Source organism: Ictalurus furcatus, chromosome 10 (assembly GCF_023375685.1).
Source record: "Ictalurus furcatus strain D&B chromosome 10, Billie_1.0, whole genome shotgun sequence".
In the NCBI taxonomy this organism is placed as follows: Eukaryota; Metazoa; Chordata; class Actinopteri; order Siluriformes; family Ictaluridae; genus Ictalurus; species Ictalurus furcatus.
In genome coordinates this window covers 8769422-8784240 of record NC_071264.1, presented here as the reverse complement: position 1 = coordinate 8784240, position 14819 = coordinate 8769422, and the positions used below count along the sequence as shown (strand labels likewise).

At 38.5% G+C, this 14819-nt stretch overlaps 1 protein-coding gene across 1 annotated transcript in view; it reads left to right on the top strand.

The window, feature by feature from the left end:
- Window positions 1–11316, top strand: part of col6a1 (collagen, type VI, alpha 1) — a 34683-nt gene extending 23367 nt beyond the window's left edge. The window contains 11 exon segments of the mRNA XM_053634447.1: window positions 3655–3720; window positions 4872–4907; window positions 6847–6883; window positions 7483–7491; window positions 7617–7750; window positions 7873–7982; window positions 8116–8308; window positions 8594–8768; window positions 8882–8911; window positions 9789–10174; window positions 10176–11316. Of these exon segments, the coding sequence (XP_053490422.1) occupies window positions 3655–3720; window positions 4872–4907; window positions 6847–6883; window positions 7483–7491; window positions 7617–7750; window positions 7873–7982; window positions 8116–8308; window positions 8594–8768; window positions 8882–8911; window positions 9789–10174; window positions 10176–10385 (1386 nt within the window). The 3' untranslated portion in view covers window positions 10386–11316.
- The last annotated feature ends 3503 nt before the right edge of the window (window positions 11317–14819 follow it).

The following is a 14819-nucleotide window of genomic DNA, read 5'->3' as shown; positions in this document are numbered from 1 at the left end:
CTGATCCTCTGTCTGGGCTGTATCCTTTCCAATCAACAAGGTACTGTATTGCATTTGTCCTCCTCCATGAGTCTAACAGGTTTCAAACTATCGGTGCCACTCCAGTGTCCAATAGTGGGTGGTGACTTCCCTATCACCTTCTTTAAAAACTGAATATGAATTAATGGGGTTTAACAAGCAGACATCCCAAAAGTCTCCATACATAGGGGAAAAGAACACTTTTTAGCAAAATGTCTTCCAAAACAATTTTTATAGCCTTTAAGAGTGCCTTTGACAAAAGAACGAAGAACTGGCATACGTAGTCCCCTATGTTCGGAGACTTTTGGGACACCCTGTATAAGTAACATGTTCATCTATTCAATTATGGTTGGACTGTCCATAGGTGTGTCCCATGGGGAAATTGGAAATTATTAACCCAGCATGCAGTGGAATGGGTTCAAACCAGTTAAGAAACGGCTTAGGGAGTTTTAAGGTATGTTGGCCCACAGCAGGTAGCATGACCAGGGTGAGTGGCCCCTTTCCCTGAGTGGTGCCTTTCTTTGAATGCAAGTTTTATGGTCAGCAAATCTGGGTTACCAGTATCATAGTTCTCCTTGGCAGAAGGAAGCTTGTCGGAGAAAAAGACTGTGTGGTACATTTTGGGTGGCTCTCCCAGCTGCTCCCTCTATTTTTTTTTGTTAATTGTTTAGTAGGGTTGATGATAAAGGCTGTTTTTCATTCATGAATCCTGATAAGATTGATGATATGCTGTCAAGGTCAAAATTAGCAAAATAGATAGCTCATCTAAGTTGTTCAAGGAATGAAGGCACTAAAGGGAGAGAATAGGGATATTTCAGTGGTGATGTTATTAAGTCTCCTGTAGTCAATACATAGGCAAAGGCCCCCTGCCTTCAACATAAAAAAGAGTTCTGCAGAGACTTTGAGAGCCTGATATACCCTGGGGCAAGGACCTCTGAAATATAGTCATCCATAGCTTTAATTTTTACTGGGGACAGGGGATAGGGCCTAGCCCTGTGATGCGATGCGAGTAAACCACAGGACAGAGATCTCTTCAGGAGTCTGATCAGAAGGGCTTTTAACAGAGGTGGACGTAACTAGCAATTGGGGCTTTATTATACATTGCTGCAAACAAGAATCTGGCCAGGAAAACTATGGTCCCATGAAATCGGTGGGTTACGTTTTATGGAGCCACAGAAGTCCCAGAATAATGAGCTATTATGTAGGTCTTGATTACAAAGAGGGAAGGTTCCCCTTGGTGTGTGGTGCTGACAGAGAGGGTAAGAGGTTGTGTGATGTGAGTTAGAGTTAGTCTGAGCCAGACTCAATGAGTCTCCCATGCAATGTTTGAATCCATACAGTGGGTGAGACTGGTGAGATGGACATGTCTAAATGCTGACCAAGTTAATATTCAATGAAGTTTCCTGCAACACTAAAGTTAGTCAGGGCTAACACGATATAGTGAGATTTTCTGCAGTACAGAGCTACAGACGAACACTGGTTGAAATATGAAACGCTCAGGATTCATACTCACTGCATTAGCACACAAGGTCACCTTGACACACTTTCTTGAATTGTTAACCTTGCAAAGTCAAGATCAGTCTTCACAAGTTTCTGATGATGTATCCTAGCTCTGCCTGCAATACAAACCCAACACCTTCTCTGCTGCCTCTATCTCCATGGGTTCTGGGAGTTCAGTGTGTGATAGTGGAGAGTTGTCTGGGCAGGATGGCTGACTTCACCTGTGCTCCTAGAGGAGGTTGGAAAGACAGGTTGATTAGTGAGTCTGAGTTGACTGCTTCAGTGTGGCAAGCAAGTTCTGTGTCTAAATCTGCTCTGAAACCATTTCCCTAAGCTAGCAAAAGCACAGCCTCATTCCAGCTACTACTGGCAACTAGGGTACAAAAATCTGCATTACAATCAAATGCATTATGGAAAAAGTAGGAGATGGGAAGTTGTTGAGCAAAATACAGCAAGCGCTTGAGAAAAACCACTGGCACTGCAAAGGGTTGCTGCTGTACTACTCTGGGAAGGTTAGTGCAAGGGTAAGGGAACAGTTTTAGCTTTAGAACTTGGAGAAGAACTGATGTTCTGGCGTGTCTATGAGGAAGGGAAAGTTGACAGGATATTGCCACTACAGTGGGACGGAGGGAGGACGGCTGTTTTATGTGTTCCTCAACTGAGGCTGAAATGATGGAAAGCTGTTGCTGATGTTGGCCCCAGAGACTTCGTTGAACAGCTTTGGCTTCCAGAAGAGTTTCCAAACCTGTCATCTCCTTGGATGACTAAGTCTTATGCCCAGGGTTGGCTGGTATAAATGGGCTAGCAGAGCAAAGCCCCCTGTCTTTCAAAGATAAAAACACAGTTCTATTTTTGGCATACACATCAGATTATTTGCTGGAGATTCATGCAGCTGATCATCTCAGGTGTTTACACAGTGTGAAACCCTAGATTTCATGTGCATTTGAGATGATATTTTTCAGCCCATGCTGCTCATGAACCAGAACACAACATCAGAAGTGATGTGAGAATGTAAAATACAGTTGGAGCTGTAATGAACATGAACAAAGTGGGTTATTTATTCTATCGTACATTTTCCCCCTAAAATATATTTGGAAGAGAAACAGACTGAGCACATGTCCAAGCCAAGTGCAGTGTCTGAATGCAAATTAACACAAAAGGACAGGTAACAGAACTGTACGTTTAGTGTATTTGCTTTGAACAAAAGGTGAGATCATTCTATTATTGTATTATATTACTGACCATCAATCAACTTTAATAGTTTCACTGTCGAGCTTTTGGATTTTATCCCTCCCTTCTAATATCATCACCAGCCGTCAATGCAGATATTGGACTATCAGAATCTTTTTTGCTAGCTGACTCTTTTATTTAAAGTTTTCTGGGCTTTTCAAAGAGTGCATTGCATGAGACACACCATTGCACATGTGTTTACAAATTTGTCATTTGTTGTATATATTGCTCAGTTCTCTGAATTACTCAAAATTTGTTTCATTCTAGGGTATTACATAGTACATGCTTCACACAAAATCTTCCTGTCCTAAGTGTCTGTACTGTGTCTTTGAGATATGTTCTATCAGACTATATAACAAATTTGAACCATGTGGATCATGCTTGTGCTTTCCTGTTCTCTAAATCTGCAGTTGTGCTTAGGGGTGTACTGTATTCTGCTCACAAGTGTTATTTGGGAATATTCTTGTGTGATTATAAATATTTTGTGGGGTTTGCTTAACATCTCCCTTACCCAAGGGGTTTGTTTTTGTCAGATGTCTGTGTAAAGCAAAGCAAAACAACCCTTCACATTGTGACTGATACTTGTCGGCTTTAAAGTGTGTAATTTGAGGGCATGAGAAGTAGTATAAGTGAGACGGCTGTAAAAGAACACCAGCTGTTTGGTATTATCCTTCCAGCTTGACCATGATCTAGTTAAACCATATAGATGCATTTGTATGAAGTGGTTTATGCTAGTTCATCCAAATAGGAGCTGAAAGCTTGAAATTAGAAATACTTGTGCCACAGAAATAGATTATATTACACATTATTAAGATTATTCTGTGTCATTATTCAATGTTTAATATTCAGTATTATTTTATTCATTAACTTTCATTGACTTTGGGTGTCTTCTTATATTTTTTATAGAACACTGATCCAGGAGAGCCTGGGCCAAAAGGACCAAAAGGACATAGAGGTCCTGAAGGATTACCTGTGAGTACAAAAAAAATAAAAACAAATTTTTCACTCAAAATGATTTTACTGCCCTTGCCATATCCCAGCATACATCATTGTACATTTTATTGTATGTACCTCAACACAGTTCTGTATGTATTTGTAATATCTGTTTGTTTTTTTTCCTCCGTTATCTCCACAATATGGTCTTGTCGGTTCCCACTCACCAGCTAACTCAGCCCTATCAAATGACAACTAGGAGACACATGAAGTCAGCCTCCATGTCTTTCCAAACTGTGGCTCATGCTGCATCACAGAGTAGCATAACACCCTCCTCCATGTATGCAGAACACTCGGACCTGTTCTGCATACATGAGCTCACAGTTGCCCATGATTGGCTAGTGTTGCTGTGATCGACAGGGGAGAGAGAGTATGCCACCCCACTCACCCTGAGAGCACAGCCATTTTGCTTTCACTGATGAGCTGATGTTGGCGCTAGCATCGTCTGGATTTGAACTCCAGAATGCTATTCTTTTGTGCAACTCGGGAGACTTTTTCACGGTTCGCAAAAGACACAGAAGAATCCACTGAGAGCACAGTGTTCAGTCAACATATTTTTTCCTCATATTTTTCCTCAAAGTCAAATAAAAAGCCAAAAACAGATTTATTGCAGGTGGAATTTATCATCCAAAAAAAAGTTGACCACTTTTGACCTGTGTGTTCAAGTGTGAAAGATCCGGTATTTAAAAAACAATAGTAGTAAAAATCTCCCTTTCTGTGCTGGTGCTGTGTGTATATATACTGGACATACATATTGGACCAGTACTGAATGTTGTCTCACGAGTTACAAGCCTGGGGGAAGAGCCTGCTTGTTCTTAGGCAGGAATTCCACCATGCTCCACTATGGACGCCATTCATGAAGGAGGAGACTCTTCTGCCTCAAAAATGCTCTTATTTGGAGCTTGATGTCACTAAAGGCTTGGATCAACTTTTCCCTGGCAGAGATCCTTCTGTGTAAGAAGGACGAAAGACTTGCTCAGTACTATCCTGGCCAGTGTTATAGAAGGAGCATTCAGCATAACATTATCATTTTCTGTGTGATCAGTGGTGCAAGTTAAGGGCATTTTGTATATATTGTATTCACTGTATACATGCATATTGTTTTTCAATCTTTCCTTTCTAATGACCAGGGACCTCCTGGACCTCCTGGGCCCCCTGGAGTTGATGTAAGTTGGCCTTGAACAATCACACATGTCCAGTAAATCATATGTTGCATGCATCTACTACAATAATCCTGATTCATCTGATTAGACAACAAGTTTAAGATGTTCACACCCTCTTTTGACTCATGAGAAAATACATACAAATTACTGTTTGTATTGAAACATCAGCATAACTGCCACTTTAACATTAACATTAGTAACATAATAATTTTGTAGCAGTGGTATAGTCCAGTCTCTGAGATCATGAGGATTGAATCAGTTTTCTTAACATAAGTCACTCTTTGAGAATTAATCAAAACCAAAGTGTCCAGAGTGTTTTGAAAGAAAGTCTGAAGTTTTCTTTCCGAACAATGGTTCCAGACCAGGAGCTCGCAGTCCGGGCCAGGACCGCTTTCTTGCAGTGGAAATAAATGAAACTGTTTGACTCACCCCAAGCCAAATTCTCAATGAAGTATTTTCCTTTTAACTGCTTAAATGCTGGAATATTTTCACATAGCTGACATTATCTAGTTAACACTATCTATCTATCTATCTATCTATCTATCTATCTGCTATCTCCTCGCTTATTATTGAGTGGTTTTTAAATGAAAAATATCAAACTTTATCTCTGTTGTACATAATAATTTGGTTTAATGTTATGACTGAGAGGATCTAGAAGCAGCCTTTAAACCTGTAAAAGTGCAAAATCTAGTGAGGTGTGCATGCCAATAGTTTCATTTTATTAATATTACTAAAGTAATATTTTATGTAAACCAAATTCTGACATTTGAAGATTAAAAAAAAAGAGCTTTGTTAAAGTTATTGTACACAATGAGGATATAGTTACATTTTTGGCATTTGCCAGAGCGACTTATATTTATCTCAATTATACAACTGAGCAGATAGGGTTAAGGGCCTTGCTCAAGGGCCCAACAGTGGCAGCTTGGCAGTGCTGAGATTTGAACTCATGACCTTCTGATCAGTAGTTCAAAATTACTATGAGTTCCATTCTTATTTCTTCCCCAGAAAATTTACTTTATGTTTATTTTAATAACAGATCACATTCTTCTCTACACTCCTTTTTATTTTGCTTTCATGTCACGTTTGAACAGTGTTCTGACTCTCCTTATAGCCATTAATAAATGTTGTACTTGATGATGAGAAATTACTCATAACTGTCTTAGTTTTACTGTTTCAGGAATCTTTTTGAGATCCGTATCTGGGCCTAAAAGTTTTGTTGCTAGAAATTTCTTCATTTTCTTCATATTCATTCGAAAGTCTTCATTTTGTCTGAAGGGTATGCAAACATTGTGCATACATTAATTGATAGCAGTGTTTATCACTCTTTGACTTTTCAGTCAAAATCAAACTTGAAATTAAATCCTTATTTCTGTCTGGACTGTGATGTCCTCTGAAACTCTTTAACATACCATATTATATGGAACTGACCAAATTGTCTCCAAAGATTTTTTTTTTAATCTCTCTGGCTTTGTAAGGCTTGTAAAGGATTCTCTTAATGCAGAAAAAAATATATACTAGAGTTAAATATGTAAACTCATCAGTAGACATTAGACAATACGCATTATGCAGTATTTATTTATTTATTTATTTTAACACCATTAGTTACACAGTAATGAGCCTTACATAAAAGCTCTGTAAGAAAAAAATTGAATATAAAGTGCTCTTGTTAGTACTGCCGTGTCTGATTATTAAGGAGAAAAGGAAAATGCACAACAAAAAGTGAGATTTATATCATGGCCAGGTTGTATAATTTGCATCTGGATATATCAGTTATAAAATATGTTTTAAATGAGAATCAGGTTTCTCCCAGTAACTAGAAGACCTTGAGTGCAGTTGTGCATGCTGTATTACAGAGTTTCTACTAAGATGGATTTGGAATGTAAGATTTATGGTGCAGCTCAAAGTTAAGCGTGTGTGTGTGTGTGTGTGTGTGTGTGTGTAGGACTGTGAGATCCTGGATATCATCATGAGGATGTGCTGTGAGTACGCTGTGACCATTGCCATTTTTCAGAGTTCTTTTGAACCAGAATATTTTTCCTAAGCCTTCTCCATAAATTAAAACTGAGCACAGCCTATCAAGTTAACACAGACTTGCGGAAAGTTACTTGCAAGTAAAGAAAGACAAGGCATGCTGGAAAACAAGACTACGGCCAGCTGTTCATTTAGGCCTCTGAGTCAGTACATTAACAGACATTTTTTGTGAAATCCCATTAACATTTAATTTATACTACTTTGGGGAAAACATTAAATACAGTAGTTGTGAAAGAGAGAAGCCTTATATGGATAGGGTGTGAATTAAGAGCTTACTGATAACACATTGTTGTAATGTTTATTTATGACTTAATGCTAAGAGAAGGATGCATTTTGTGGAAAAAAATTCTATTCTCAAAGTGTTCTAGGTTAGAGATTTCTTCTAAGTTTTCAAAATAAAATGTATAATTATTCAGGCAATTGCATATGCTGCTTTGTCCATGCTGAGCTCATTTTTAATCTCTGCTTTTTTGCTACTTGCTTTCACACAACGGAATGGAAGGTCTAATTCTCAAGGGTTTTCTCTTTTTTTCTTTTCTTTTTTCAGCTTGTTGTGGTGAGTAGACTTCTCTTCTTTCGCTTTGAAGTGTGCAAGAGGAAATGACTCTAACTCTGTTTGGTTTGGACTAGGACTTGAGCTTAGAAACAATGGAAATAGAATTCTTCTTTGTGTTTGTTCAGAGTGCAAGTGTGGACCCCTGGACATTACCTTTATTGTGGACAGCTCTGAGAGTATCGGAGCTAACAACTTTGCAATCGCTAAGGACTTCATCATAGCTGTCATTGACAGACTGATCAGAGATCAGCAAGTCAAAGTAAGATTCCTTTAGTGAATGTTTTCAGTCGTATGTGGACAAACAGACCGAAATAGCAACTTCAAAAAATGAGGCTTTGTGTGTTCTGTGTAGTCAAATGCCTCCTTTTATATTGTGTGCAGTTTGGCTTGAGCGAGTCTCGGATTGGTGTGGTTCAGTACAGTGGAGAAAAGGCTCAAGAGGTTGTGAAGCTTGGTGACCCCGACATCCGGAACATAACAGCGCTCAAGAGGTACAATTATCACAATAAAACACTTCATGGGAATATCAATTAACTTTGGTTTAAACATTTGTCTGCCGGTATGTCTTTGATTTCTCTTGGCTGTTTCATCATGGTTTTTTTTAATCTTGTCTATTTTTTTCAGGGCTGTTAGAGAGTTGCGTTGGCTGGCTGAAGCCACCTACACCGGAGAAGCCCTCGAGTATTCATGGGATAAGATGATCCATCGGCTGGGAGCAGACCATTCAAACAGTGTCGTGCTGGTCCTGACTGATGGTCGTTCGGACACTAAGAGAGACAAGGTGCCTCTAAATACACTGTGTGGCCGAGGCCTACAGGTAAGAAAAGCCCATTTATATCTTTTTAACTACATTCTGTTAACTAGAACCTTTGGCGTTAAAATGTTTTCTATTACCTCTAACATGATATAATACATGTTATCTACCTAAACATGCTTTATTCAGTAGATCATATTTCATTGGACTAAACAGAACCTTGAGGAACAAAGCAGAGCAATAGACTGTTATAACCCTTGATAACTACTGTTTACTTTTTTAAGCATATAATACTTGTATAAAATGTTTCAAATGTCTTGTATGATTACAGTACCTTTTTTGTGATAGGTTGTTGGTGTAGGTGTTATAGACTATTCTGGTAGACAGCCCAGCAGTGATCAGGTGGAAGACGTGAGCTGTTCAAGTGATCCGAGTAAACCAGGTGCCTCGTTTGTCCTTAACAACTTCGGCATGCTCCTGGATGATACTTTCCTCCAAAACTTGACCGACACAATGTGTCAAGGTAAGATGCTGACAATGCATTATGTTTTCTATTTTCATAACTGATCTGTTTGGGGTATGAAAATAACTTGTCCTGTTTGTTTGTTTTTGTTTTTTGGGGGGTGTTTATTTCAGACAAGAAATGCCCAAAGTACACTTGTCCAAGTAAGTATTTATATAATTTTAGATGAAAAATAGATTCTGCTCTGTCTGCCCATGCTAAACTAGAAATAGGTGAATGTTGACGCTAGTGCACGATATGGCCAAACGTGTATGGACACCTGACCATCACACTCATAAGTAGTACTTCTCCAAACTGATACCACAAAGTTGGAAACCTGCAATTGTATAAAATGTCATTTGAATGCTGTAGCATTACAGTTTCCCTTCACTGGAACTAAGAGGCCCAAAACTGTTCGGTGTGACAATGCCACTGTACACGAAGCGAGCTCCATGAAGACATGGTTTGCCAAAGTTGGAGTGGCAGAACTTCAGTGTCCCACACAGAGCTCTGACCTCAACCCCATTGAACACCTTTGGGATGAACTGGAACTCTGTCTGGGCTCCTCTCCCGACACCAGTGTCTGAGTTCACTAATGCTCTTCTGGCTGAATGGGCATAAATCCCCACTAAAAAAATCTAGTGGAAGCACTCCCAAAAGAGTGGAGGTTATTATAATAGCAAAGGTGGGCTGAATCTGGAATGTAATGTTTATTTATCAGTAATTGCTCAGGTATCCACATCCTTTTGGCCATATAGTGTATATGCATTATTACATATTTGTCTAGTGAGCTTTTGGCATTTAGAACTAGTAAAAACATACAAACTTACTTGTTACAGCCACTGTGTTTTCAATATGGTGCTAGCAACAGAAACTGGCTTACTTACTCATATTTAATACTTAGACATTTTTAAGTGAGTTGTTTTACAAAGATTAAATGTAAAAATCCTATCAATGTATTCGACCATAATCTTCAAACTATAAATACTTGAGACTTCATTTTCATGACATTAAATTACATGCTGAATATGTGTGTTTCAGTTTCCTTTAAGAATTCCACAGATATTCTGATTATGATGGATAGCTCAGCTAGCGTCGGTGCCAAAAACTTTGAGTTGACCCAAAACTTCACAGAGAAGCTGGTAAAGCGCTTCCTGTCAGCAGAGAAAGGAAGAAACGTTCAGGTCCGTGTTGCCGTTGGGCAGTACAGTGACACCGCTAAGCTAGAAGCTGGCTTTTCTACCAATTACACTGTAGTGGCTGCTCAGCTCGCAGAGGCCAAGTTCCAGAATGCTGGCACGCAAGTGACCGGGGCTCTCAGTTTCGCCGTTAACCAATTCAGGGGAGGCCGGAACAGGAAGAAGAAGCTGCTGCTGTTTTCAGATGGGCGCTCACAAGGCTTGAGCACTAGGCAATTAGAAGAGGCGGGTAGCGGAAATTAACACACAAGGCATTGAGCTTTATGTTCTGGCTGTTGAGAATCAGCTGAATCAACATAACCTGCATATCTTGGCAAGCCGTGGACGGCTCGATGACAACATCTATGCTGCCCGCCATCTAATTAGGGCTCCTGACTATCGCTCCTTGCTTAGAGGAGTCTTTTTCCAAACTGTGTCCCGGAAGATTTCACTGGATTGAGTAGAAACGGCATGTAATGTCTTCTCAATAAGCAGGAGCTGATCGGGCAGTGGGAGGGTAAAAAGTAACAAGTACGTAGCTGGTGGGGCAATAGAGCACACGTAACTTTTTTTTCCATTAAATTGGGATCCATATTTCATTTTACATCACGTAGGGTTTCTTTGAGTTATATAAGTATGTCATTTATATGCTTTGGGAAGGTAAAGGGATTAAGAAAGAGAGTAATTTCACAGTCATCATTTAACAGCATATGCATTTCATAGATTCATAGACCATTCATGTACATTGGATTATTTTTTTTTTTATGAACAACTTTTTTATAGTACAGAAAATGTTAAATATTCTTTATTGAGATAACGCATACCATCATCATCACCACCATCATCTCCTCTAAATATACATGCTGAGATTGTCTTTCTCAAGCCTAGATCGTGTCCCATCTTTATCTCCTTTGTATATCATAAAATGTCACTTGAATATAAATTTGGTGCTACCAATGTACACTCAGGCTCATTTAAAATGCAAAAGCAAATTTTTAAATTTGTCATAGTGCCTTTAATCAAAGATTGTTTTTACCACTGGGAATGTGTCAAATTTTATATATGTTATGTTTTTAACTAAGTCATGGGGATGCTGAAGAGGGTTTTTCAATAAAGAATGCTTCACCCACTAAATCTGTCTTTTGTGAAACACTAATCAAACATCCCACTGAGCGGCAATGAACATAACCAGAGTTTCAGCCAAATTCCTAATGTTCTTTTATTTAAATTCACTGTAATTAAAAATCTTTATATGAATTATTATTGATTAATAATATGGATTATCCATAATATTATGGATTAATAGATTTAAACTCAGAGACTGTGTCTAAAACAGCTATGAATATTGGCACCCTTGGTAAATATGAGCAAATAAAGCTGTGAAAAATTGTCTTTATTGTTTAAGCTTTTGATCCTTTGTTTAAAAAAAAAAATCACAAACATACTCTGCTCTCATGGATATAAAACAACTGCAAACACAACAGAGGTTAATCCAAAAAAATATTTAAATATAGGTGTGCAACAATTATTGGCAGCCCTATGAATTCATATGAGAAAAATATATTTGAAGTGTATTCCCATAGATATTTTTAGTACACCTGGGTGACTAGGAACAGGAAATTGTTCAACCATGATTTCCTGTTTCACAGGTCTATAAATATGAGGTAACACATTGGCCAAATTTCCTTAGTCGTTCATAACAATGGGTAAGACATCACTACAAGGTATTTGGAAGGGTTTCAAGAAAAAAGCCTCTACTGTCATCCAAAAACAAACTCAAGTTTGCCAGACACTACTGTAACTTCAAATGGGATCGGATTCTATGGTCAGATGAAACCAAAATAGAAATAAATTTGAGGTTTGTGTGAGAGACCATGACTGAAATCCCTCCTACATCTACCTTAATTCCATATTTATTCCCTTCTACCCATTCTTCACCTTGTGGAGAAATTTTGCATCTACCAACTCCCCCATTTCAAGTTTTTGTCATGTGCACAAAATGTCAGGTACAGTTGTATATACAAAATATGCAGACTATATTAGGTAACTGTTATGTAGGTAAAGTGCAGATCCCAACTGTAGACACTGGAATATGTGCAATCAAAGTATGTGAACAAGAGTTTTCAAACAAAAGGTGCATGGCTTTGTAGTAGAGGCGTAGGAACGATTTTAAACCTGGGGGGGGGACGCTAAAATGTTAGTGGGGTTTGGGGGCATGCTCCCCCGAAAATCAGTGTATATATATATATATATATATATATATATATATATATATATATATATATATATATATATATACATTTACATTTATTCACTTAGCAGACGCTTTTATCCAAAGCGACTTACAAATGAGAAAGATACAAGCAAAGCAATATCAAGCAGAGAACAATACAATAAGTGCTACCATACGAGATCTATTAATTGAATTCCAGAAGAAGCAAAGTGCAGAGTAGAGGTGTAAGTGCATTTTTTATTTTTATTTTTTGTTTTTTATTATGAGTTTGTTAGGTGTTCATTGAAGAGGTGGGTCTTTAGTTGTTTTTTGAAGATGGTGAGAGTTTCTGCGGTCCGGATTGATATTGGAAGTGCATTCCACCACTGAGGAACAGTTAGTGTGAAGGTTTTGGAAAGGTTTTGGAAAGGGTTATATATATATATATATATATATATATATATATATATATATATATATATATATATAATTTTTAATAAAGCACTTATATATATGCAAGTTGGCATGACACTCACTAGCTAGCTTGCTCAGAACGAACATGTTTGTGGCGACGACTAGCCGACCACCGAACCCAAGTGTACATTGTTAGGAACAAAGACCTGAAACAAAATAGTGCAATTTAATCTACTTGAAAAATACTGTGATAACTCCAGTTTGCTCGAATGGAATGGAAAGTTAGCTACGAAACTGTTTGCTAGCCAACTATGTTGTTATCAGCTAGTTGGCTGGTCTAACATGCTAGCTAGCAGAATCAGAAAAGTGAGTTATGATGGTTGAAGGTGACATGCAGCTAGCTAGCTAGTAACTACCTACCAAGCCAACTATCAGTCAGATAGGAATCCAGGCACCCCTCCCCCATCTGTCTCAAATGGTTGTGTAATAGTTAGGTTGGTTAACTAGCTCATTTTAATGATTTGACTAACACAGACAGTGTGACCAGGGAGTGACCAGACCAGTGAGAAGTATGAGTACCAGTAAGATAAAACAGACCTCTCTCATGGGGTTCCTGGTGGATCCAAAGAGGTACAAATTTCAAGCAAGAAGAGTTGATTAACTTTCCAGCATATAAACTGTAAAATAATAAATTCATGATGCATACTATAAAGCTGTATTCTCAAATAAATGAAAGCTGTCTGAAAGGGGGTTAATTGCTGCAAACAGCAAACAGAGCAAGAGGATGCAGCACAGAGTCAGACAGAGGACATGCAGACATGCGTTGACTCAAGGTCAGCAAGGTAGATGATTAAGATGTCTTCCTCCTACTATTGCTGTAATTTTCGTAGTAACATATTAAGGATTAGTATCCCTGACACAAAGCCATGTGCTGTTTGTTTAACTGTAGGGAAAAACCTCAGTGCAGCACAGAGAACAGAGCAGGGACAGAAATTCAGATGGAGCCAAACCAGATTGCAATAAGCCTATACAAAGTTTGGTTATATAAACAACTTTAAATCCATTGATATTATTTTTAAAACACAATTTCTTCACAAAGTGCACCATATAGATGTATTTGAATGTTGAAATTCAATATATACATATACATATATATTATACGCATTCTCATGAGGGCGGATGCCCCCAGACACCCCCTACATGGGCTTGGAAAAAATTGGCCACACCACTTTTAGACAGGTGAAGCCACCCCTGGTTAGGAGTATGTGTTGGAGGCTATTTTGCTATAGAAAACATTCCATTGTCCAGTTTTCTCGCTGGATGACAGTGTGACCTACTATGGCAGTTCTTGATGCAGCAGCATTGCCCTACCATGGCGATGTTTTCCAGAATCACGAAAGAAAATAAAAACACACAGCCTCCAACTCATAGCGCCAACTCACCAACAGTGGGAGCGATCCTCACACGATGGCACCCCCGTCCCAAACATCCAACACGGTGTGACCTGAACTAGTTGGGTAACCTGTAGCTATCCATACAACTTACAAGCTCATCCTCCTCAGTCTTTTATACGCCTATGACCTGCTATTCATCCTACTGTTCATCCTCTTCCTCTTAAAATATTGCAGGATTCTCATCTCTGTGTGCACATTTTGCCTAAAGTTACCATTAAATCCTTTATGGACACATAGCAATGGTGCATAAACACAATTTTGGTCTGCTAGCTAGCTTGCAAACTTATGCATATTTGACAGTTTCATAGGCTAAATAATTTTGACGACAAAATTGTCTATCAAAACCAGCAAACAATAAGTAATTTCATGGGCTGAAATAGCTACGATATCCTACCTCAAATACAAAGTGGTAAATCTTTCATCTATACGTTAGTGTGCTCAAGAGCGTCTGAATGCTGTGTCATAACTTCCCTCACCTCAGGATGTGAGGTTTTTTTTCCCACAGATGGCCACAGAATATTTGTGTCATCTCCAAATGAATCTCTCTCTGAAAATCCATACTAGGTTTTGCTTGTTACCTTGCAGTGAAAGAAACTTTGCTCTTGGCAACAGGCAAACAGGTTCAGTGAGCCCTAGCTACTCGAGTCTGACCCCTGCGCTTATTATATCGTAAGTTTGTTTTTTTGTTGTTTTTTTTTGTATTATGTTTCCAAAAATTTCAGAATGGATTCATTGGAGACTGTCCAGCTCAGAAATGTTCAGAAACAGACAGGCAATGTGAAATAAAATTTAAGATTAAGGCAAAGTGTGTGGG